This window comes from Pseudorasbora parva, chromosome 24 (assembly GCF_024679245.1).
Source record: "Pseudorasbora parva isolate DD20220531a chromosome 24, ASM2467924v1, whole genome shotgun sequence".
NCBI lineage: Eukaryota > Metazoa > Chordata > Actinopteri > Cypriniformes > Gobionidae > Pseudorasbora > Pseudorasbora parva.
In genome coordinates this window covers 10,273,874-10,300,236 of record NC_090195.1, presented here as the reverse complement: position 1 = coordinate 10,300,236, position 26,363 = coordinate 10,273,874, and the positions used below count along the sequence as shown (strand labels likewise).

Genomic DNA, 26,363 nt, shown 5'->3' with positions numbered 1-26,363 from the left:
CACACAGATCAGGTATAACACTAATATTGTGTTGGAGTTTTATTACCACAAGTAATTGATGTAAAAAAAAACAATCATTGTTAATTTACTTATTTTATTTTATTTATAAATATATATAATAAAGTTTCTATACAGGTCTCTATTATGCATTCCAACCATTTTACAGTTTCATACTGTCTTTATGAGTAATCGGCAAATGCTCTGCAAATCAATTTAACAATAAAAAAATGATGTATTTCTAACATATCCAATTAACTCAAACGAAACAAAAGAACAATCAGCACACAAATCTGACATCAATAGGTCATGAAAAGTCATAAAGGAAGTGTGCTGTACTCAACTGACAGTGTGGATTTACAGAACAGCATCATATTCCCCTGATCACCATGCAAATGATTCATTTTTCAGCTGAAGAGGCTTTTATAAGCAGGTGCTGGGCCCGTTGTGGCGATTGAGTTAAGATGATAGAGACTCCTAAAGGAGCTCTCAGAGGTGAGAGGTGTCAAAACCCTGCTAATTAATAGAAGGGTGAGTCGACGATGATGGAATTTAATTTTTATGTGAACTATCTTTTTAATAAGTACTGTGTTTGTGCCTGAGACTGCAGTAAGGTAAAGGACTCAGCACTTCAGACACTCAAACGGCCCTTTATTAACACAGAGAGGCTTATGGTGGCGCAGCACAGATCAGCAGTCTGACGAGAACAAGCAAATCTACCGGACCAGCAACATCTGGCCACATAAAGCAGCTAATATCAGGATTTAGGTGGTTGAGATTAAATTTATAAATACATCGTGTTTAGTAGATATCTGACAGTCTTTATAGAGACTTGTTAAAAACTGTAGTATGGTGTTTTGGTGAGCTGTATCCTACAGGCTGTCTGTTAGGATTGTATTATCTCTCTAGAGAGGACAGATACTGTCCCTGGATATCTCAGAGGACGTCTATTTACAGTTAGATATTTGATATTTAGTGGAGACATTGCTTGGTGTGTTGTGTATTACTCATGAGTTTCCTCTCTGGTGACTCATCATTCTCTGTGGTTGGTGTTAAGAGGGTTTCCCAGCATGACTCCTTCATAATGAAAAGACACGTTTTATAAGATGAATGCACTTAAACTGGATTATAGAGTTTTTTTAATTTTTTGGATCAGGACTAAATGCTTTTACCACCCGTTGTGATGTAATTTAGGATTCGTATCTCTTTTTTATTTATTTAAACAGGGTGCGTTTTAACTGCTTTTTAACTGACACAGGATAAAAATGTCGTCGTCAGAGAGCAGAGAGTAACTTGCGCTATGTAGAGAAGTTTGTCCGTTTAGGGCTTCTGTAGAAACATGGCTGCGCAAAATGCAGATTTCACTGTATGGGGACCCGTGGTCTATGTAGATAGATTTGCCTTGTTCTAAGGTAATAAAGGTCTTCATACATCACTGAAAACATAGTTATGTATATGCTGCATTTCTGTCAATGGATCCTCATAAATACTACACACTGCACCTTTAAAGCCACAATATTTAATTTTTCGCCGCTACAGGTCACTTATTTAAAACAAAGGTATAGCTTGATGACACCTGGATTTCGTTTAAAGTTATGTTATAATGCAACAAAACAAAACAAGAACAATTTGCACGAAAATAAAATTATGTGATAACCTTGAGAGTTATGGCAGAAGGATTTTCAATTAAATTAAAAAAAAGGTTCTAAATGTCTCATGTTCATTTGAAATGACACAATGCTTGCTGTGTAAAAGAAATTCATTATTTTATTTAGTGAAGATGCATTAAACTGATCACAAGTGACAGTAAAGACATTTACATTGCTACAAAAATATATATATATTACAAATAAATGCTGTTCTTTTGAACTTTCTATTCATCAAAGAATCCAGAAAAAAATTATCATGGTATCAAAAAATATCAAGCAGTATAACTGTTTTCAACATTGATAATAACAAGAAATGTTTCTTGAGCACCAAATCTACATACTAGAATGATTTCTGAGTAAGGAATAAACATCTTAAAATATAATAAAATAGAAAATAGCTTTAATATTTTAAATTGTAATAATATTTAATATTACTACTGTTTTTACTGTGTTTTTATCAAATAAATAAAGCCTTGATGAGCATAAGAGGCTTCTTTCAAAAATATTTAAAAAAAACTACACTGTAAAAAAAAAGTTTTTAAAATAAGTTACCTGGTTGCCTTACATTTTTAAGTTAATTGAAATTGAAAATTTGAGATAATACAGTGAACATTTTTTAATCAAAAACTTTTATTTAAATTTTATTAAAAGATTTTGTAAGCATATTGGGTAATTGTGTGTGTTTCATTTGTGATGATGCAGTAAAACATGCCAAATTTTGCTTTTTTATTCTTTATCAATTTTTTATGTGGTTCAGATATAATAATATTGTGAGTTTCTATTTATTAAATCAATTTACTTCATTGTCTCAACACACATTTTTAATTTCAATAAACACGAAATTTGAAGGCAACCTGGTTACTTACTTGTTTAAGTTAAACCAACAAAAAAATTGTTTACAGTGTACCGACCCTAACATTTGCAATGTACAGTGTACCGACCCAAGTATTTTAAATATGAATAAATATTGAGCATGTAATTTCCACCACATTATTTCTTCTTCTCCTGACTGCTTATTCTGCTTAGCTCATAGAAACAATTATTTCAATTCTAGTGGAGCCAGAGGCAAATCCTGAGACTCTGGTCAGCATGCGCTTCTATTTTGAGCGGGTTTTGTCATGGTAACAGATAAGACTCTAAATCAGAGGACTGCTGAGTGCTGTGGAGGGCGACAGGAAGGATCATCTCCAGTCCCAATCTCTTCTAGGGCCACAGAGATCTGGATATATATGTTACACTCCCTTAGAGAGTCTGCCAACGAGCAGCTCCACTTACAACCCTCGGTTTAAGAAGCTGTAGATAAGGAAACGCTCTTGGAAACTGATAAGATAACAGTAACCAAAGGGTACTAAGAATTTCAATACCTTTAAGAGCTTTTACCATCAAATACCAGGTGCTTGTTCTTTCAAAAGGGGTCTCTGTCATTCGTATCAAAATGTGGCGGTTTTTACTCACCCACAAAACTTTGTTTCTTGGTCTCCCACAGAGGGGCTGCTCGGACCCCATTGGCCACCAAGGCAAAAAAGGCCTTTTTAACCTAAACAGAAAAGGGCAAAAATTTATTTTGTGTTACAGCTCAACAAAAAAAAAATTCCACACCAATAAGTAGTGACAGGCAGAGGGTGCTGTTTATACTCCAAGCATGTTCTTTACCTCTAAAGGTGTGTCCAAGTGTGCTGTATGCACACAAGTATGGAGTCTAATTACACCATTGAAGACCCTCCACAGATATTTCAACCACACCCATGTCCATGCCACTCTAAGCAGTCAGCCACAGGCAAAATACATTTACGGTAGAATACATGAGAAATTTCATATAGGAAATCGACAGGTATCGCTTTTTTATGCAGCAATAAAGATTATTTCAAATGTTCAATACTAGTATCCAATAAACAATATCCTGAAGCAGTTTTTAACTATTGTTTTAACTATAGTTTTTGACACAGTTACATTGTATGAATTGTGGACAGTTTAATAATAATAGTGTTAAAGCAGATCAAATTATTACTTTAGTTTAAAATATATTTTGTATATATTTTAATGTGTGTAAAATATCCACAATGGGCTTTAAAAACTATATAAAAATAGCAGGAATACTACTATTAATACACTACTATTGTTATTTAAATGCATATAATAATTTCATATTATAACACATTATAATATAATGTATAATAATAATAATAATAATAGTGCTATCAAATCACTTAATCGCATCCAAAATTAAAGTTTGTCTTAACATAATGTGTGTGTACTGTGTATAATTATGTATATATTTTATATATTTTATTTTGGATGCGATTACCGGTAATTGTGAATGATTTGACAGCACTAAATAATAATAATAACAAATACAATGCATTTGACAATATTACAAGTAATTAAAGCTGCGAGCAGCGATGACGGGCCCAAGCCGGTGGCACCGCCACCCCGGTGGCATCAGCTTAACTGTGCGCAGCAGGCCAATAGGCATTTAATATGGGAAAAAATAAAAGGACTATGTCAAAGTCATTTGAATTCACCTCATTAACTGCAGCAACTGGTGCTGCTATGACCAGGAACCACAACACTCACATCTCTGAGATCAATTACATTTTATTCATTAATTTTATGTCAGATGATGTCAAATGTCAATTTCAAATGAGTGCAGAATACTGTCCAAATGCTGAAGTTGTATTATCCTTACACTTCTCTTAAAAATAAATTAAGCCAAATCACAGAGACCGCAACAATGATTTTAATATCAGTGTCAGGTAAGAGTAATATGCGTGCATAAAATTTATAGAAGTTTATTATAAACAGCCACTTTTATAAGATCATGTGAATTTTTTTTTTTTTATCCATTTGAATTTTATCAATAAATAATTAGTTTAAAGAGGTGTTATACGTGATCTTTGCAAACACAGCACATGACCTTCTTTAAAGCCCATGTTATAGAAAACAATTAAAAGTATTAGGATATCACTTTTAATTATGTGCAAATGTATTTTTTGCAGCTCAAAATATTGTAAGTTCAGAAGACCAGTGTTATATATATATATATATATATATATATATATATATATATATATATATATATATATATATATATAATACATTTTTTTTAACTTATTTTTCACAATAAAGTGATAGATATTGCTGATAGCCTATGATATGAAATGGTTAAATTATGAAAAACAAGAAACAAGGCGACATACACAGAGTGAGAGAGACCCCCTCCACACACACACACACACACACACACACACACACACACACACACACACGCACACGCACACGCACACGCACACACACACACACACACACACACAGAGTGATCCTGAGAGAGGGAGAGTGAGGGGGGAGGGGAATGACAGACACAAAATCTAAAGAGTGAGAGATCATTGTTTTTATTTCACTGTCTGAAAACACTGTTTTGCAATGACAACAATAGTTTTATCTTCAAAACAGTGTTCCCTAGGACATATCCAACCTGGTTACTAAATAAGGCTACACTTCCACCTTCTGGTTATTCTATATTTATATTTAAACATAAGGCATTAATCTTCTCATTTTTTAAGTTACACACACTACTTTTTTTTTAAAAGACAATTAAATGTGTTTTTTTCTTTTGTTAGTAATTTTTTTTATATTTATATTTTTTATTAATAATTATTTGTATTAACACAATTATTTAACTAATTATATAAAACAATATTGTCAATGCCCTACAAATAAACTGGTTTTATACATGAATTTTTTTATTCAAACCCAGAATAAAATGTTTTATCCTTTAATGCAGGCCAAAGCACAGCATTGAGAGGTAATCTTTTTAGACAGAAGAGTGGCTCACACACACACACACTGTAGAAATCAGTGACACGTGTCCCCATAAGTCTGTGTGCATTCAGGTTGAAGTCCCCACCAGGCTAGAAAAAAGAACACACGCACACACACACACACACACACACACACACACACACACACACACACACACACACACACACACACACACACACACACACACTGTAGAAATCAGTGACACGTGTCCCCATGAGTCTGTGTGCATTCAGGTTGAAGTCCCCACCAGGCTAGAAAAAAGAACACACGCACACACACACACACACACACACACACACACACACACACACACAACACACACACACACACACACACACACACACACACACTGTAGAAATCAGTGACACGTGTCCCTATGAGTTTGTGTGCATTCAGGTTGAAGTCCCCACCAGGCTAGAAAAAAGAACACGCACACACGCACACACGCACACACACACACACACACACACACACACACACACACACACACACACACACACACACACACACACACACACACAGTAGTAATGCTGAAGTATGCTGCAGGCAACTCAAATCAGCTCAGCCCATCCCCCATCCACAACACCCCCCTTCACCCCCCCACCCCTGCCCCTCACACACACACACTCATGTCTGGTTCACTATCTTTTTCTGGGGACTCACCATAGGTGTAATGGTTTTTAGGCTGTACAAACCATATATTCTGTCCTCATACACTGCTCCTGCCCCTAAACCTACCCATCACACAACTTTCTGCGTTTTCACCTTTTCAAAAGAACTCATTCTGTCTGATTTATAAGCTTTTGTACCCATTGGGAAGTCCCCATGAGTCTGTGTACATTCAGGTTTAAGTCCCCACCAGGCTAGAAAACCATTCACACACACACACACAGAGGTAAGGTTTTTTTGCTTGAAAACTTATACAATATTGCCCTCTACTGGTCATTTAAGTGAGAGCATAAGTGTTGAAAAAAAAAAAAAAAAAAAAAACAGTGTGATATAGAGAATAACCAGCAGGTGGGAGTATAGACTTATTTATGAACCAGGCACTTGTGTTCTTATTTTGTGTTTTTTAGGCTTTTGCTACGGGACCACCGTTTGAGATATCCAATAACCGTTCGCATTTTAGCATCTTCTGTATATTTACTTCATGTTGTCCGAGTTTGGAGGAGATTGAATGAATCGCTTTTGAGGAGATGGTAAAAACTCAGAGCTCGCTTTCCACTTTGTGTTATCTTCCAATCAAATTATCTGACTTCCTGTTGGTCAGAGCTAATGACTGTAAATTAGAAAGTTGTCCGGCTCGAAAAGTACAATATATATACCGAGTTTGGTGAATGTAGATAAAACTAACCCCCCACTTTGGACAAAAGTGACACTTCCTGCTGCCAGTTGGTGGCGCTATAACTTTGACTCACAAAAGTCCTATCCATGTGATCGGCCTCTTACAACGAACACACAGCTGAAGTTTCATCAAAATGAATTAATGTATGCAAAAGTTATAACACACTTCCTGTTTCCTTTTTCTCGCCATAAATTCGTCTCTTCGCCACGGCCAAACCGTTTGAGATATCAAAAAGTTGCTCGCAATTTAGCATCCTCAGTGTCTTGACTTCAGGCTGACCGAGTTTGGTGCTGATCGGGTGAATCGTCTAGGAGGAGTATCGCAAATTCCACAGCATGCGTTTTCCGAACAACCCATAATAGCTCACTTCCTGTTGGGCTGACACATAACTTAGAGCACGAAAGTTGTTTGGCACGATGAGCTCTATATGTGTACCGAGTTTCATATATGTACATGCAAGTGTGTTTGATTTATAGACCACGTTTTCAGACCCCACTTTAGGGGGCGCTGTCGAGCCCCCCTGCCACGCCCGGGTCCCAGCCTCAGCCCGGCCCTGATGGCCGCACATTCTGATGCGCGTGCAAAGTTTCAAGAGTTTTCGAGCATGGGAAGGGCCTCAAAAATGCCCAAATAGTCGCGTAAAAAAATAATAAATAATTAAAGCTGCGAGCAGCGATGACGGGCCCAAGCCGGTGGCACCGCCACCCCGGTGGCATCAGCTTAACTGTGCACAGCAGGCAATAGGCATTTAATATGGGAAAAAATAAATAAAAGGACTATGTCAAAGTCATTTGAATTCACCTCATTTACTGCAGCAACTGGTGCTGCTATGACCAGGAACCACAACACTCACATCTATGAGATCAATTACATTTTATTCTTTAATTTTATGTCAGATGATGCCAAATGTAAATTTAAAAATGAGTGCAGAATACTTTCCAAATGCTGAAGTTGTATTATCCTTACACTTCTCTTAAAAATAAATTGAGCCAAATCACAGAGACCGCAACAATGATTTTAATATCATATAATATCATTTAATATCATTGATATTTTAATATCAGTGTCAGGTAAGAGTAATATGCGTGCATATAATTTATGGAAGTTTATTATAAACAGCCACTTTTATAAAATCATGTGAAATTTAATTTTTTTATCCATTTGAATTCTATCAATAAATAATTAGTTTAAAGAGGTGTCATACGTGATCTTTGCAAACACAGCACATGACCTTCTTTAAAGCCCATGTAATAGAAAACAATTAAAAGTATTAAAGCTGCGAGCAGCGATGACGGGCCCAAGCCGGGGGCACCGCCACCCCGGTGGCATCAGCTTAACTGTGCACAGCAGGCCAATAGGCATTTAATATGGGAAAAAATAAATAAAGGGACTATGTCAAAGTCATTTGAATTCACCTCATTAACTGCAGCAACTGGTGCTGCTATGACCAGGAACCACAACAGTCACATCTCTGAGATCAATTACATTTTATTCATTAATTTTATGTCAGGTGATGTCAGATGTCAATTTCAAAATGAGTGCAGAATACTGTCCAAATGCTGAAGTTGTATTATCCTTACACTTCTCTTTATGTGTTTTTGACCTACTGTAGCTTGTGATTGTTCACCAGTCTTATGCTACAAAAAGCATGCTTGTTTTTATTTCAATATGTGTGGCATTCAATATTTTTTTTAAATTTAAATAAATTAATTAATTAATTAAGCCAAATCACAGAGGCCGCAACTATGATTTTAATATCAGTGTAAGGTAAGAGTAATATGCGTGCATATAATTTAAGGAAGTTTATTATAAACAGCCACTTTTATAAGATCATGTGAAATTTAATTTTTTTATCCATTTGAATTCTATCAATAAATAATTAGTTTAAGAGGTGTCATACGTGATCTTTGCAAACACAGCACATGACCTTCTTTAAAGTCCATGTTATAGAAAACAATTAAAAGTACTAGGATATCACTTTCAATTATGTGCAAATGTATTTTTTGCAGCTCAAAATATTGTAAGTTCAGAAGACCAGTATTATATATATATAATACATTTTTTTAAACTTATTTTTCACAATAAAGTGATAGATATTGCTGATAGCAATTATGATATGAAAGGGTTAAATTATGAAAAAACAAGAGACAAGGTGACACAGACAGAGTGAGAGAGACCCCCTCCACACACACACACACACACACACACACACACACACACAGTGAGAGAGACCCCCTCCACACACACACACACACACACACACACACACACACACACACACACACAGTGAGAGAGACCCCCTCCACACACACACACACACACACACACACACACACACACACACACACACACACACACACACACACACAGAGTGATCCTGAGAGAGGGAGAGTGAGGGGGAGGGGAGTGACAGACACAAAATCTAAACAGTGAGAGAACATTGTTTTTATTTCACTGTCTGAAAACACTGTTTTAATATATCAACAATATAGTTTTATCTTCAAAACAGTGTTCTCTAGGACATATCCCACCTGGTTACTAAATAAGGCTACACTCCCACCTTCTGGTTATTCTATATTTAGTTATTCTATATTTATATTTAAACAAAAGGCATTAATCTTCTCATTTTTTAAGTTACACACACTACTTTTTTTCTTTTTTTTTAAAGACAATTAAATGTGTTTTTTTTTCTTTTGTTAGTAGTGTTTTTTTATATTTATATTTTTTTAATAATTATTTGTATTAACACAATTATTTAACTAATTATATAAAACAATATTGTCAATGCCCTACAAATAAACTGGTTTTATACATTATTTTTTTTATTCAAACCCAGAATAAAATGTTTTATCCTTTAATGCAGGCCAAAGCACAGCATTGAGAGGTAATCTTTTTAGACAGAAGAGTGGCTCACACACACACACACACACACACACACACACACACACACACACACACACACACACACACTGTAGAAATCAGTGACACGTGTCCCCATGAGTCTGTGTGCATTCAGGTTGAAGTCCCCACCAGGCTAGAAAAAAGAACACACACACACACGCACACACACACACACACACACACACACACAGTACTAATGCTGAAGTATGCTGCAGGCAACTCTTATCAGTTAAGCCCATCCACCATCCCCCATCCGCAACACACACACCCACCCACAAACACACACACATACACACACACTCATGTCTGGTTCACTATCTTTCTGGGGACTCATAGACGTAATGGTTTTTATGCTGTACAAACCATATATTCTGTCCTCCTACACTGCTCCTGCCCCTAAACCTACCCATCACACAAAACTTTCTTCAAAAGAACTCATTCTGTATGATTTATAAGCTTTTGTACCCATTGGGAAGTCCCCATGAGTCTGTGTGCATTCAGGTTTAAGTCCCCACCAGGCTAGAAAACCATTCACACACACACACAGAGGCAAGGTTTTTTTGCTTGAAAACTTATACAATATTGCCCTCTACTGGTCATTTAAGGGAGTGCATAAGTGTTGAAAAAACAGGGGGGAAAAAACAGAAAAACAGCCAGTGTGATATAGAGAATAACCAGCAGGTGGGAGTATAGCCTTATTTATGAATCAGGCACTTGTGTGCTTATTTTGTGTTTTTTAGGCTTTTGCTACGGGAACACCGTTTGAGATATCCAATAACCGTTCGCATTTTAGCATCTTCTGTATATTTACTTCATGTTGTCCGAGTTTGGAGAAGATTGAATGAATCGCTTTTGAGGAGAAGGTAAAAACTCAGAGCTCGCTTTCCACTTCTTGTTATCTTCCAACCAAATTATCTGACTTCCTGTTGGTCAGAGCTAATGACTGTAAATTAGAAAGTTGTCCGGCTCGAAATGTACAATATATATACCGAGTTTGGTGAATGTACATAAAACTAACCCCCCACTTTGGACAAAAGATGGCGCTACTGAGCCCCTCTACCACGCCCGTTTCTGAATCTTTGCTTGCATCTTCTGGACAGCATGTCAGATGTGTGTGTTGAGTTTCATGCAATTTCAAGCATGCTAAGTGTCTCAAAAACACCTAAAAAGATTATTGGACTTTGACACATTGCCATGACAACAGTATTTCAAGAATCAGGAATCCATTTATATGTCTATATCTGCCATGTTTTGACATTATACTGATGAAGTTTGAAGTAAATCGGGTGAAAATAAGATGGGGATTTAAAGCATTTTTGAAAGTAACACACTTCCTGCTGCCAGTTGGTGGCGCTATAACTTTGTCTCACAAAAGTCATATCCATGTGATCGTACTCTTACAACGAACACACAGCTGAAGTTTCATCAAAATTAATTAATGTATGCAGAAGTTATAATACACTTCCTGTTTGCCTTTTCTCGCCATAAATTCGTCTCTTCGCCACGGCCAAACTGTTTGAGATATCAAAAAGTTGCTCGCAATTTGGCATCCTCAGTGTCTTTACTTCAGGCTGACCGAGTTTGGTGCTGATCGGGTGAATCGTCTAGGAGGAGTATCGCAAATTCCACAGCATGCGTTTTCCGAACAACCCATAATAGCTCACTTCCTGTTGGGCTGACACATAACTTAGAGCACGAAAGTTGTTCGGCCCGATGAGCTCTATATGTGTACCGAGTTTCATATATGTACGTGCAAGTGTGTTTGATTTATAGACCCCGTTTTCAGACCCCACTTTAGGGGGCGCTGTCGAGCCCCCCTGCCACGCCCGGGTCCCAGCCTCAGCCCGGCCCTGATGGCCGCGCATTCTGATGCGTGTGCAAAGTTTCAAGAGTTTTCGAGCATGGGAAGGGCCCCAAAAATGCCCAAATAGTCGGTAAAAAAAATAATAATATATTAAAGCTGCGAGCAGCGATGACGGGCCCAAGCCGGGGGCACCGCCACCCCGGTGGCATCAGCTTAACTGTGCACAGCAGGCCAATAGGCATTTAATATGGGAAAAAATAAATAAAGGGACTATGTCAAAGTCATTTGAATTCACCTCATTAACTGCAGCAACTGGTGCTGCTATGACCAGGAACCACAACACTCACATCTCTGAGATCAATTACATTTTATTCATTAATTTTATTTCAGATGATTTCAAATGTCAATTTCAAAATGAGTGCAGAATACTGTCCAAATGCTGAAGTTGTATTATCCTGACACTTCTCTTAAAATTAAATTAAGCCAAATCACAGAGACCGCAACAATGATTTTAATATCAGTGTCAGGGAAGAGTAATATGCGTGCATAAAATTTATGGAAGTTTATTATAAACAGCCACTTTTATAAATTCATGTGAAATTTAATTTTTTTATTCATTTGAATTCTATCAATAAATAATTAGTTTAAAGAGGTGTCATGCGTGATCTTTGCAAACACAGCACATGACCTTCTTTAAAGCCCATGTTATAGAAAACAATTAAAAGTATTAGGATATCACTTTCAATAATGTGCAAATGTATTTTTTGCAGCTCAAAATTTTGTAAGTTCAAAAGACCAGTATTTAATTAAAGATATAATATATGTTTTAGTTTTTTACTTATTTTTCACAATAAAGTGATAGATATTTGTGATAGCCTATGATATGAAAGGGTTAAATTATTAAAAAAACAAGAGACAAGGTGACACACAGAGTGAGAGAGACCCCCTCCACACACACACACACACACACACACACAGAGTGATCCTGGGGGGGGGGGGGGGGGGGGGGGGTAACTAATTATATAAAACAATATTGTCAATGCCCTACAAATAAACTGGTTTTATACATTTATTTTTTTATTCAAACCCAGAATAATATGTTTAATCCTTTAATGCAGGCCAAAGCACAGCATTGACAGGTAATTGTTTTAGACAGAAGAGTGGCTCACACACACACACACACACACACACACACACACAGTAGAAATCAGTGACACGTGTCCCCATGAGTCTGTGTGCATTCAGGTTGAAGTCCCCACCAGGCTAGAAAAAATAACACACACACACACACACACACACACACACACACACACACACACACACACACACACACACACACACACACACACACACACACACACACACACACACACAGTAGTAATGCTGAAGTATGCTGCAGGCAACCCTTATCAGCTAAGCTCAGCCCATCCCCCCCCTCCCAACACACACACACACACACACACACACAGACACACACAGACACACACACACACACACACACACACACACACACACACACACACACACACACACACACACACACACACACACACACACATGTCTGGTTCACCATCTTTTTGGGGACTCAGCATAGATATAATGGTTTTTAAGCTGTACAAACCATATATTCTGTCCTACACTGCCTCTGCCCATCACAGGAAACTTTCTGCATTTTCACATTTTCAAAGTAACTCATTCTGTCTGATTTATAAGCTTTTGTACCCATTGGGACGTCCCCATGAGTCTGTGTGCATTCAGGTTTAAGTCCCCACCAGGTTAGAAAACCATTCACACACACAAACAGAGGCACGTTTTTCTGCTTGAAAACTTATACAATATTGCCCTCTACTGGTCATTTAAGGGAGAGCATAAGTTTTGAAAAAAAAAACAAAAAAACAGTGTGCTATATAGAATAACCAGCAGGTGGGAGTATAGCCTTATTTATGAACCAGGTACTTGTGTCCATATTTTGTATTTTTTAGGCTTTTGCTACGGGAACACCGTTTGAGATATCCAATAACCGTTCGCATTTTAGCATCTTCTGTATATTTACTTCATGTTGTCCGAGTTTGGAGGAGATTCAATGAATCGCTTTTGAGGAGAAGGTAAAAACTCAGAGCTCGCTTTCGACTTCTTGTTATCTTCCAACCAAATTATCTGACTTCCTGTTGGTCAGAGCTAATGACTTTAAATTAGAAAGTTGTCCGGCTCGAAATGTACAATATATATACCGAGTTTGGTGAATGTACATAAAACTAACCCCCCACTTTGGACAAAAGATGGCGCTACTGAGCCCCTCTACCACGCCCGTTTCTGAATCTTTGCTTGCATCTTCTGGACAGCATGTCAGATGTGTGTGTGGAGTTTCATGCAATTTCAAGCATGCTAAGTGTCTCAAAAACACCTAAAAAGATTATTGGACTTTGACACGTTGCCATGACAACAGTATTTCAAGAATCAGGAATCCATTTATATGTCTATATCTGCCATGTTTTGACATTATACTGATGAAGTTTGAAGTAAATCGGGTGAAAATAAGATGGGGATTTAAAGCATTTTTGAAAGTGACACACTTCCTGCTGCCAGTTGGTGGCGCTATAACTTTGACTCACAAAAGTCATATCCATGTGATCGTCCTCTTACAACGAACACACAGCTGAAGTTTCATCAAAATGAATTAATGTATGCAGAAGTTATAATACACTTCCTGTTTGCCTTTTCTCGCCATAAATTCGTCTCTTCGCCACGGCCAAACCGTTTGAGATATCAAAAAGTTGCTCGCAATCTAGCATCCTCAGTGTCTTGACTTCATGCTGACCGAGTTTGGTGCTGATCGGGTGAATCGTCTAGGAGGAGTATCGCAAATTCCACAGCATGCGTTTTCCGAACAACCCATAATAGCTCACTTCCTGTTGGGCTGACGCATAACTTAGAGCACGAAAGTTGTTCGGCCCGATGAGCTCTATATGTGTACCGAGTTTCATATGTGTACGTGCAAGTGTGTTTGATTTATAGACCCCGTTTTCAGACCCCACTTTAGGGGGCGCTGTCGAGCCCCCCTGCCACGCCCGGGTCCCAGCCTCAGCCCGGCCCTGATGGCCGCGCATTCTGATGCGTGTGCAAAGTTTCAAGAGTTTTCGAGCATGGGAAGGGCCCCAAAAATGCCCAAATAGTCGCGTAAAAAAATAATAAATAATTAAAGCTGCGAGCAGCGATGACGGGCCCAAGCCGGGGGCACCGCCACCCCGGTGGCATCAGCTTAACTGTGCGCAGAAGGCCAATAGGCATTTAATATGGGAAAAAATAAAAGGACTATGTCAAAGTCATTTGAATTCACCCCATTAACTGCAGCAACTGGTGCTGCTATGACCAGGAACCACAACAGTCACATCTATGAGATCAATTACATTTTATTCACTAATTTTATGTCAGATGATGTCAAATGTCAATTTCAAAATGAGTGCAGAACACTGTCCAAATGCTGAAGTTTTATTATCCTTACACTTCTCTTTGTGTTTTTGACCTACCGTAGCTTCTGTTTGTTCACCAGTCTTATGCAGTAAAAAGCATGCATGTTTTTATTTTAATATGTGTGGCATTCAATATTTTTAAAAATATAAATAAATAAATAAATAAATCTAAATCACAGAAACCACAAAAATGATTTTAATATCAGTGTCAGGTAAGAGTAATATACATGCACAATTTTGTAAGTCCAGAAGGCCTGTATATTTTTTAAAGATATGTTATATTTTGTGTGGTTTTTTTAACTTATTTTTCACATCAAAGTGATAGCTATTTGTGATAGCCTATGATATAAAAGCGTTAAATTATGACAATCAAGAGACAAGGTGACACACACACACACACACACACACACACACACACACACACACACACACACACACACACACACACACACAGAGTGAGAGAGACCCCCCCCACCACACACACACACACTCACGCACACACACACACACACACACACCGAGTGAGCCTGAGAGAGTGGGGGGGGGGGGGGTAAGGACAGACAGAAAGAGAGAGGCATAGTCTGATTCCGATTGAACAAGATTTGAAACAAAAAATTAAATTTACATTCTCAAAAGAACTCATTCTGTGTGATTTATAAGCTTTTGTACCCATTGGGACCTCAATTTAGGTCCCTACAGTGACACGAGTCCCCATGAGTCTGTGTGCATTCAGGTTGAAGTCCCCACCAGGCTAGAAAAACATGAATATTGAACAAGATTTAAAAAAAAATAATAATAATAAAATCTAAAGGGTCGGAGAAAATTATTTGAAAAAGAAACTCAAATGTGTTTTTTTATGTTAGTATTTTAGTTTTAAGAATTAATCTTCAAATACAAAATGTTAAAGAAAACCAATATATTGATAAAAAAAAATACAAAAAGTACATTCATTTTACATTTTTATTCTTTCTGAGTTTGGTGACTATAGAAAAAACTAGCCAAGTGTTTTATTTTTTTACATTTTTCTCAAAGACTTATCCAGCCATGTTCATAAATAAGGCTATACTCCCACCTTCTTTGTATTAACACAATTATTAAACTAATTATATAAAAAATATTGTCAATGCCTGTCAAATCTTCAGTGTCCTTTGTTTCATGTTGACCGAGTTGACTTTAGTATTTATCTAAAGGTCTTTTTATATTTGTATTTTCACAATTACGAAACTAATTATATAAAACGATATTGTCAATGCTCTACAAATTAACTGGTTCCATACTTTTTCCATTTTTTTATTCAAACCCATAAATATATATATATTTATCCTTTAATGCTGGCCAAAGCACACAGCAATAAAAGAGCTAATCTTTTCCTCATCAAAATGCAACTGGCACCCATCCCCCATCAGACACACACACACACACACACACACACACACACACACACACACACACACACACACACACACACACACAACACACACACAACACACACACACACACACACACACACACACACACACACACACACAGTCAGAGTCACATGTCTGGTCTCTGGTGTGCTATCTTTCTGGGGACTCACCATAGACTTAATGGTTTTTATACTGTACAAACCATATATTCTGTCCTCCTACACTGCTCCTACCCTAAACCTACACATCACACAAAACTTTCTTCAAAAGAACTCATTCTGTATGATTTATAAGCTTTTGTACCCATTGGGAAGTCCCCATGAGTCTTTGTGCATTCAGGTTTAAGTGCCCACCAGGCTAAAAAACCATTCACACACACACACACACACACAGGCAAGGTTTTTTGCTTGAAAACTTACACAATATTGCCCTCTACTGGTCATTTAAATGAGAGCATAAGTGTTGAGAAAAAAAAAGAAAAAAAAAACTGTGATTATATAGAATAACCAGCAGGTGGGAGTATAGCCTTATTTATGAACCAGGCACTGGTGTGCTTATTTTGTGTTTTTTAGGCTTTTGCTACGGGAACACCGTTTGAGATATCCAATAACCGTTCGCATTTTAGCATCTTCTGTATATTTACTTCATGTTGTCCGAGTTTGGAGGAGATTAAATGAATCTCTTTTGAGGAGAAGGTAAAAACTCAGAGCTCGCTTTCGACTTTTTCTCATTTTCAAACCAGATTATCTAACTTCCTGTTGGTCAGAGCTAATGACAGTAAATTAGAAAGTTGTCCGGCTCGAAAAGTACAATATATATACCGAGTTTGGTGACTGTAGATAAAACTAACCCCCCACTTTGGACAAAAGATGGCGCTATTGAGCCCCTCTACCACGCCCGTTTCTGAATCTTTGCTTCCATCTTCTGGACAGCATGTCAGATGTGTGTGTTGAGTTTCATGCAAATTCAAGCATGCTAAGTGTCTCAAAAACACCTAAAAAGATTATTAGACTTTGACACGTTGCCATGACAACAGTATTTCAAGAATCAGGAATCCATTTATATGTCTATATCTGCCATGTTTTGACATTATACTGATGAAGTTTGAAGTGAATCGGGTGAAAATAAGATGGGGATTTAAAGCAATTTTGAAAGTGACACACTTCCTGCTGCCAGTTGGTGGCGCTATAACTTTGACTCACAAAAGTCATATCCATGTGATCGGCCTCCTACAACGAACACACAGCTGAAGTTTCATCAAAATGAATTAATGTATGCAAAAGTTATAACACACTTCCTGTTTCCCTTTTCTCGCCATAAATTCGTCTCTTCGCCACGGCCAAACCGTTTGAGATATCAAAAAGTTGCTTGCAATTTAGCATCCTCAGTGTCTTGACTTCATGCTGACCGAGTTTGATGCAGATCAGGTGAATCGTCTAGGAGGAGTATCGCAAATTCCAGAGCATGCGTTTTCCGAACAACCCATTATAGCTCACTTCCTGTTGGGCGAAGCTTATGACTATGAGTGCGGAAGTTGTTTGGCCCGATGAGATCTATAAATGTACCGAGTTTCATACATGTACGTGCAAGTGTGTTTAATATATAGACCCTGTTTTTCAAGGGGGCGCTGTTGAGCCCCCCTGCCACGCCCGGGTCAAAGGCCTCTGCCCGACCCTGTTGGCCGCGCATTCCGATGTGTGTGCAAAGTTTCAAGAGATTTCGAGCACGTTAAGTGCCCCAAAAATGCCCAAAAGGCGAAAAGATAATAATAATAATAATAATAATAATAATCCTTAGAAGAACAATAGGGCTCTGCGCCCTTTCAGGGCTTGGGCCCTAATAACAAAAAAAAAAAAAATCCTTAGAAGAACAATAGGGCTCTGCGCCCTTTCAGGGCTTGGGCCCTAATAATTATAATAATAGCAACAATATTAATACTAATACTACTCCTACTACAAGTATTATCATTATTATTATTATTATTATTATTATTATTATTAGGGCCCAAGCCCTGAAAGGGCGCAGAGCCCTATTGTTCTTCTAAGGATTATTATTATTATTATTATTATTAGGGCCCAAGCCCTGAAAGGGCGCAGAGCCCTATTGTTCTTTTAAGAATTATTTTTTTTTGTTATTATTATTATTTATTATTTTTTTACGCGACTATTTGGGCATTTTTGGGGCCCTTCCCATGCTCGAAAACTCTTGAAACTTTGCACACGCATCAGAATGCGCGGCCATCAGGGCCGGGCTGAGGCTGGGACCCGGGCGTGGCAGGGGGGCTCGACAGCGCCCCCTAAAGTGGGCTCTGAAAACGGGGTCTATAAATCAAACACACTTGCACGTACATATATGAAACTCGGTACACATATAGAGCTCATCGGGCCGAACAACTTTCGTGCTCTAAGTTATGCGTCAGCCCAACAGGAAGTGAGCTATTATGGGTTGTTCGGAAAACGCATGCTGTGGAATTTGCGATACTCCTCCTAGACGATTGACCCGATCAGCACCAAACTCGGTCAGCATGAAGTCAAGACACTGAGGATGCTAAATTGCGAGCAACTTTTTGATATCTCAAACGGTTTGGCCGTGGCGAAGAGACAAATTTATGGCGAGAAAAGGCAAACAGGAAGTATATTATAACTTCTGCATACATTAATTAATTTTGATGAAACTTCAGCTGTGTGTTCGTTGTAAGAGGACGATCACATGGATATGACTTTTGTGAGTCAAAGTTATAGCGCCACCAACTGGCAGCAGGAAGTGTGTCACTTTCAAAAATGCTTTAAATCCCCATCTTATTTTCACCCGATTTACTTCAAACTTCATCAGTATAATGTCAAAACATGGCAGATATAGACATATAAATGGATTCCTGATTCTTGAAATACTGTTGTCATGGCAACGTGTCAAAGTCCAATAATCTTTTTAGGTGTTTTTGAGACACTTAGCATGCTTGAAATTGCATGAAACTCAACACACACATCTGACATGCTGTCCAGAAGATGCAAGCAAAGATTCAGAAAAGGGCGTGGTAGAGGGGCTCAGTAGCGCCATCTTTTGTCCAAAGTGGGGGGTTAGTTTTATGTACATTCACCAAACTCGGTATATATATTGTACATTTCGAGCCGGACAACTTTCTAATTTACAGTCATTAGCTCTGACCAACAGGAAGTCAGATAATTTGGTTGGAAGATAACAAGAAGTCGAAAGCGAGCTCTGAGTTTTTACCTTGTCCTCAAAAGCGATTCATTCAATCTCCTCCAAACTCGGACAACATGAAGTAAATATACAGAAGATGCTAAAATGCGAACGGTTATTGGATATCTCAAACGGTGTTCCTGTAGCAAAAGCCTAAAAAATACAAAATATGGACACAAGTACCTGGTTCATAAATAAGGCTATACTCCCACCTGCTGGTTATTCTTTATATCACACTGTTTTTTTTTTTTTGTTTTTTTTCAACACTTATGCTCTCACTTAAATGACCAGTAGAGGGCAATATTGTATAAGTTTTCAAGAAAAAAAACTTGCCTCTGTGTGTGTGTGAATGATTTTCTAGCCTGGTGGGGACTTAAACCTGAATGCACACAGACTCATGGGGACTTCCCAATGGGTACAAAAGCTTATAAATCAGACAGAATGAGTTCTTTTGAAAAGGTGAAAATGCAGAAAGTTTTGTGTGATGGGTAGGTTTAGGGGTAGGAGCAGTGTAGGAGGACAGAATATATGGTTTGTACAGCATAAAAACCATTACGTCTATGAGTCCCCAAAAAGATAGCGAACCAGACATGAGTGTGTGTGTTTGTGTGTGTGTGTGTGTGTGTGTGGAGGGGGGATGGGCTGCAGCTTACACACACACACAGTAAGCTGCAGGTGTGTGTGTGTGTGTGTGTGTGTGTGTGTGTGTGTGTGTGTGTGTGTGTGTGTGTGTGTGTGTGTCAGTCACTTTCTCTCGATGGTAATAATTGAACCGTTACATAACATAGGCTAATACAAATGTAAAAAATAAGTTAAAAAAATAAAAAAATACTTTTGAATTAAATACAGGTTTCCTGGACTTACAAAATATTGCCCTTCAAAAGATAACTTTGCACATATTTGAAAATGACCTGTTATATCCTATTACATTAGAATTCATCTATAATTAAATTACATCATAGGTGTGGCTTGAAACTTTTCCCCACCGTTTAGACTTTACTATTATTGTTTTGCTGAAAAATATGTTTAATCTAAATCTCACTTTGCCCCTCTCTCTCTCTCTCTCTCTCTCTCTCTCTCTCTCTCTCTCTCTCTCTCTCTCTCTCTCTCAGTATGTGTGTGTGTGTGTGTGTGTGTGTGTGTGTTTGGAGGGGGATGGTGCCAGTTTCATTTTGATTGTGAAAAGATTAGCTCATTGCTGTGTGCTTTGGCAAGCATTAAAGGATAAAAAAATATATTATTCTGGGTTACAATAAAATTATAGAACCAGTTAATTTGTAACAATAGAAAAAACACATTTGAGTTTCCTTTTCAAACAAAGAAGTTTGTGTAACCTAAAAATAAGCAGATTAATGCCTTTTATTTGTGGACGAAAATGAGAGCGGTGGGGAGTATAGCCTTAGTTATGAACCAGGTTGGATATGTCCTTGAGAACACCGTTTTGAAGATAAAACTATTGTTATTGCAAAACAGTGTTTCCAGACAGTGAAGAAAAAAAAAACTTTCTCCCACTGTTTAGATTATCTTGTTTCTTTCGGAATTAGACTCTGTCTCTCTGTCTGTCGTTCCCCTCCCCCCTCACTCTCCCTCTCTGAGTTTCACTCTGTTTGGGTTGTTTGTGTGTGTGTGTGTGTGTGTGTGTGTGTGTGTGGAGGGGTCTCACTCTTTGTGTGTATCACCTTGTCTCTTGATTGTCATAATTTAAACCTTCATATCACAAATAACTATCACTTTAGTGTGAAAAATAAGTTTAAAAAAAACAAAAAATATACTATATCTTTAATTAAATACTGGCCTTCTGAACTTACAACATTTTGAGCTGCAAAATATACATTTGCACATAATTGAAAGTGACCCATTATATCCTAATACATAAAAAAAAAAAAAATCTATATTTAAATTTCATAATAGGTGTGGCTTGTGATCATAGGGGTACCAGCTGCTGTGATACATGTGGCATATTAGAGCAATTTTCAAATATTCTCCTGTTTAAATGCATATTGCCGGTCGTGCACATTCTCAGCAGTATAAAAACATGCTGCATGTTTTAGAGAGGTCGACTTTGACCAGTAAATATATTCAGATGACTTTGATATCGTTATTTTAAATTTAATTACATTTAAACATTTAAAAGTGACTGTTTATAACACACTTCCATAAAATGTATGCAGGCATATTCCTCTTACCTGACACTGATATTAAAATAATTTTTGCGGCTTCTGTGATTTGGCTTTATTTTTTATTATTTTTTATTTAAAAAAAATATTGAATGCCACACATATTGAAATAAAACAAGCATGCTTTTTGCTGCATAAAATTGGTGAACAATCACAAGCTACGGTAGGTCAAAAACACATAAAGAGAAGTGTAAGGATAATACAACTTCAGCATTTGGAAAGTATTCTGCACTCATTTTGAAATTGACATTTGACATCATCTGACATAAAATTAATGAATAAAATGTAATTGATCTCATAGATGTGAGTGTTGTGGTTCCTGGTCATAGCAGCACCAGTTGCTGCAGTTAATGAGGTGAATTCAAATGATTTTGACATAGTCCCATTATTTATTTTTTCCCATATTAAATGCCTATTGGCTTGCTGTGCACAGTTAAACTGATGCCACCGGGGGTGGCGGGCTTGGGCCCGTCATCGCTGCTCGCAGCTTTAATTATTATTATTATTATTATCTTTTCGCCTTTTGGGCATTTTTGGGGCAATTAACGTGCTCGAAAACTCTTGAAACTTTGCACACACATCGGAATGCGCGGCCAACAGGGTCAGGCAGAGGCCTTTGACCCGGGCGTGGCAGGGGGGCTCAACAGCGCCCCCTTGAAAAACAGGGTCTATATATTAAACACACTTGCACGTACATGTATGAAACTCGGTACACTTATAGATCTCATCGGGCCAAACAACTTCCGCACTCATAGTCATAAGCTTCGCCCAACAGGAAGTGAGCTATAATGGGTTGTTCGGAAAACGCATGCTCTGGAATTTGCGGTACTCCTCCTAGACGATTCACCTGATCAGCACCAAACTCGGTCAGCCTTAAGTCAAGACACTGAGGATGCTAAATTGCGAGCAGCTTTTTGATATCTCAAACGGTTTGGCTGTGGCGAAGAGACGAATTTATGGCGAGAAAAGGGAAACAGGAAGTGTGTTATAACTTTTGCATACATTAATTCATTTTGATGAAACTTCAGCTGTGTGTTCGTTGTAAGAGGCCGATCACATGGATATGACTTTTGTGAGTCAATTTTATAGCGCCACCAACTGGCAGCAGGAAGTGTCACTTTTGTCCAAAGTGGGGGGTTAGTTTTATCTACATTCACCAAACTCGGTATATATATTGTACTTTTCGAGCCGGACAACTTTCTAATTTACAGTCATTAGCTCTGACCAACAGGAAGTCAGATAATTTGATTGGAAGATAACACAAAGTGGAAAGCGAGCTCTGAGTTTTTACCTTCTCCTCAAAAGCGATTCATTCAATCTCCTTCAAACTCGGAAAACATGAAGTAAATATACAGAAGATGCTAAAATGCGAACGGTTATTGGATATCTCAAACGGTGTTCCCGTAGCAAAAGGCTAAAAAAGACAATATAAGCACACAAGTGCCTGGTTCATAAATAAGGCTATACTCCCACCTGCTGGTTATTCTTTATATCACACTGTTGTTGTTTTTTGTTTTTTTTCAACACTTATGCTCTCACTTAAATGACCAGTAGAGGGCAATATTGTATAAGTTTTCAAGCAAAAAACCTTGCCTCTGTGTGTGTGTGAATGATTTTCTAGCCTGGTGGGGACTTAAACCTGAATGCACACAGACTCATGGGGACTTCCCAATGGGTACAAAAGCTTATAAATCAGACAGAATGAGTTCTTTTGAAAATGTAAAAATGCTTGAAGTTTTGTGTGATGGGCAGGTTTAGGGGTAGGAGCAGTGTAGGAGGACAGAATATATGGTTTGTACAGCATAAAAACCATTACGTCTATGAGTCCCCAAAAAGATTGTGAACTAGACGTGTGTGTGTGTGTGTGTGTGTGTGTGTGTGTGGAGAGAGAGGGAGGGGGGCTGATTTCTACCTTCAGCTTACTACAGTGTGTCTGTGTGTGTGTGTGTGTGTGTGTGTGTGTGTGTGTGTGTGTGTGTGTGTGTGTGTGTGTGTGTGTGTGTGTGTGTGTGTGTGTGTGTGTGTGTGTGTGGAGAGGGGGGAGGGGGAGGGGGGGGCTGATTTCGAACTTCAGCTTACTACTGTGTGTGTGTGTGTGTGTGTGTGTGGAGAGGGGGGAGGGGGAGGGGGGGGCTGATTTCGAACTTCAGCTTACTACTGTGTGTGTGTGTGTGTGTGTGTGTGTGTGTGTGTGTGTGTGTGTGTGTGTGTGTGTGTGTGTGTGTGTGTGTGTTGTTCTAGCCTGGTGGGGACTTCAACCTAAATGCACACAGACTCATGGGGACTTCCCAATGGGTACAGAAGCTTATAAATCAAACAGAATGAGTTCTTTTGAAAATGTAAAAATGCAGAAATGTGTGTGATGGGTAGGTTTAGGGGCAGGTCACTCTCTCTCTCTCTCTCTCTCTCTCTCTCTCTCTCTCTCTCTCTCTGTGTGTGTGTGTGTGTGTGTGTGTGTGTGTGTGTGTGTGTGTGTGTGTGTGTGTGTGTGTGTGTGTGTGTGTGTGTGTGTGTGTGTGTGTGTGTGTGTGTGTGTGTGTGTGTGTGTGTTCTTTTTTCTAGCCTGGTGGGGACTTCAACCTGAATGCACACAGACTCATGGGGACACGTGTCACTGATTTCTACAGTGTGTGTGTGTGTGTGTGTGTGTGTGTGTGTGTGTGTGTGTGTGTGTGTGTGTGTGTGTGTGTGTGTGTGTGTGAGCCACTCTTCTGTCTAAAACAATTACCTCTCAATGCTGTGCTTTGGCCTGCATTAAGGGATTAAACACATTATTCTGGGTTTGAATAAAAAAATAAATGTATAAAACCAGTTTATTTGTAGGTCATTGACAATATTGTTTTATATAATTAGTCCCCCCCCCCCCTCAGGATCACTGTGTGTGTGTGTGTGTGTGTGTGTGTGTGTGTGTGTGTGTGTGTGTGTGTGTGTGTGTGTGTGTGTGTGTGTGAAGGGGGTCTCTCTCACTCTGTGTGTCACCTTGTCTCTTGTTTTTTTTAATAATTTAACCGTTTCATATCATAGGCTATCACAAATATCTATCACTTTATTGTGAAAAATAAGTCAAACAAAAACATATATTATATCTTAAATTAAATACTGGTCTTCTGAACTTACAAAATTTTGAGCTGCAAAAAAATACATTTGCACATAATTGAAAGTGATATCCTAATACTTTTTAATTGTTTTCTATAACATGGGCTTTAAAGAAGGTCATGTGCTGTGTTTGCAAAGATCACGGATGACACCTCTTTAAACTAATTATTTATTGATAGAATTCAAATGGATTAAAAAATTAAATTTCACATGATTTTATAAAAGTGGCTGTTTATTATAAACTTCCATAAATTTTATGCACGCATATTACTCTTACCTGACACTGATATTAAAATCATTGTTGCGGTCTCTGTGATTTGGCTTAATATATTTTTAAGAGAAGTGTAAGGATAATACAACTTCAGCATTTGGACAGTATTCTGCACTCATTTTGAAATTGACATTTGACATCATCTGACATAAAATTAATGAATAAAATGTAATTGATCTCATAGATGTGACTGTTGTGGTTCCTGGTCATAGCAGCACCAGTTGCTGCAGTTAATGAGGTGAATTCAAATGACTTTGACATAGTCCCTTTATTTATTTTTCCCATATTAAATGCCTATTGGCCTGCTGTGCACAGTTAAGCTGATGCCACCGGGGTGGCGGTGCCCCCGGCTTGGGCCCGTCATCGCTGCTCGCAGCTTTAATTAGGGCCCAAGCCCTGAAAGGGCGCAGAGCCCTATTGTTTTCTTTAGAGTTCTTTTTAGGGCCCAAGCCCTGAAAGGGCGCAGAGCCCTATTGTTCTTCTAAGGATTATTTTTTTTCGTTATTATTAGGGCCCAAGCCCTGAAAGGGCGCAGAGCCCTATTGTTCTTCTAAGGATTATTATTATTTATTATTATTTTTTTTACCGACTATTTGGGCATTTTTGGGGCCTTTCCCATGCTCGAAAACTCTTGAAACTTTGCACACGCATCAGAATGCGCGGCCATCAGGGCCGGGCTGAGGCTGGGACCCGGGCGTGGCAAGGAGGCTCGACAGCGCCCCCTAAAGTGGGGTCTGAAAACGGGGTCTATAAATGAAACACACTTGCACGTACATATATGAAACTCGGTACACATATAGAGCTCATCGGGCCGAACAACTTTCGTGCTCTAAGTTATGCGTCAGCCCAACAGGAAGTGAGCTATTAGGGGTTGTTCGGAAAACGCATGCTGTGGAATTTGCGGTACTCCTCCTAGACGATTGACCCGATCAGCACCAAACTCGGTCAACATGAAGTCAAGACACTGAGGATGCTAAATTGCGAGCAACTTTTTGATATCTCAAACGGTTTGGCCGTGGCGAAGAGACGAATTTATGGCGAGAAAAGGCAAACAGGAAGTGTATTATAACTTCTGCATACATTAATTCATTTTGATGAAACTTCAGCTGTGTGTTCGTTGTAAGAGGACGATCACATGGATATGACTTTTGTGAGTCAAAGTTATAGCGCCACCAACTGGCAGCAGGAAGTGTGTCACTTTCAAAATTGCTTTAAATCCCCATC

The 26,363-nt window shown here is 38.3% G+C and overlaps 1 protein-coding gene across 2 annotated transcripts in view; it reads right to left on the bottom strand.

Moving 5' to 3' along the window:
* Window positions 1-26,363, bottom strand: part of prkag2a (protein kinase, AMP-activated, gamma 2 non-catalytic subunit a) — a 126,550-nt gene that overhangs the window by 14,278 nt on the left and 85,909 nt on the right. For both annotated transcript variants that reach the window (XM_067435661.1, XM_067435662.1), the window contains one exon: window positions 3,102-3,183. In XM_067435661.1, coding sequence (XP_067291762.1) covers window positions 3,102-3,183 — 82 coding nt within the window. The remainder of the gene's footprint in view (window positions 1-3,101; window positions 3,184-26,363) is intronic.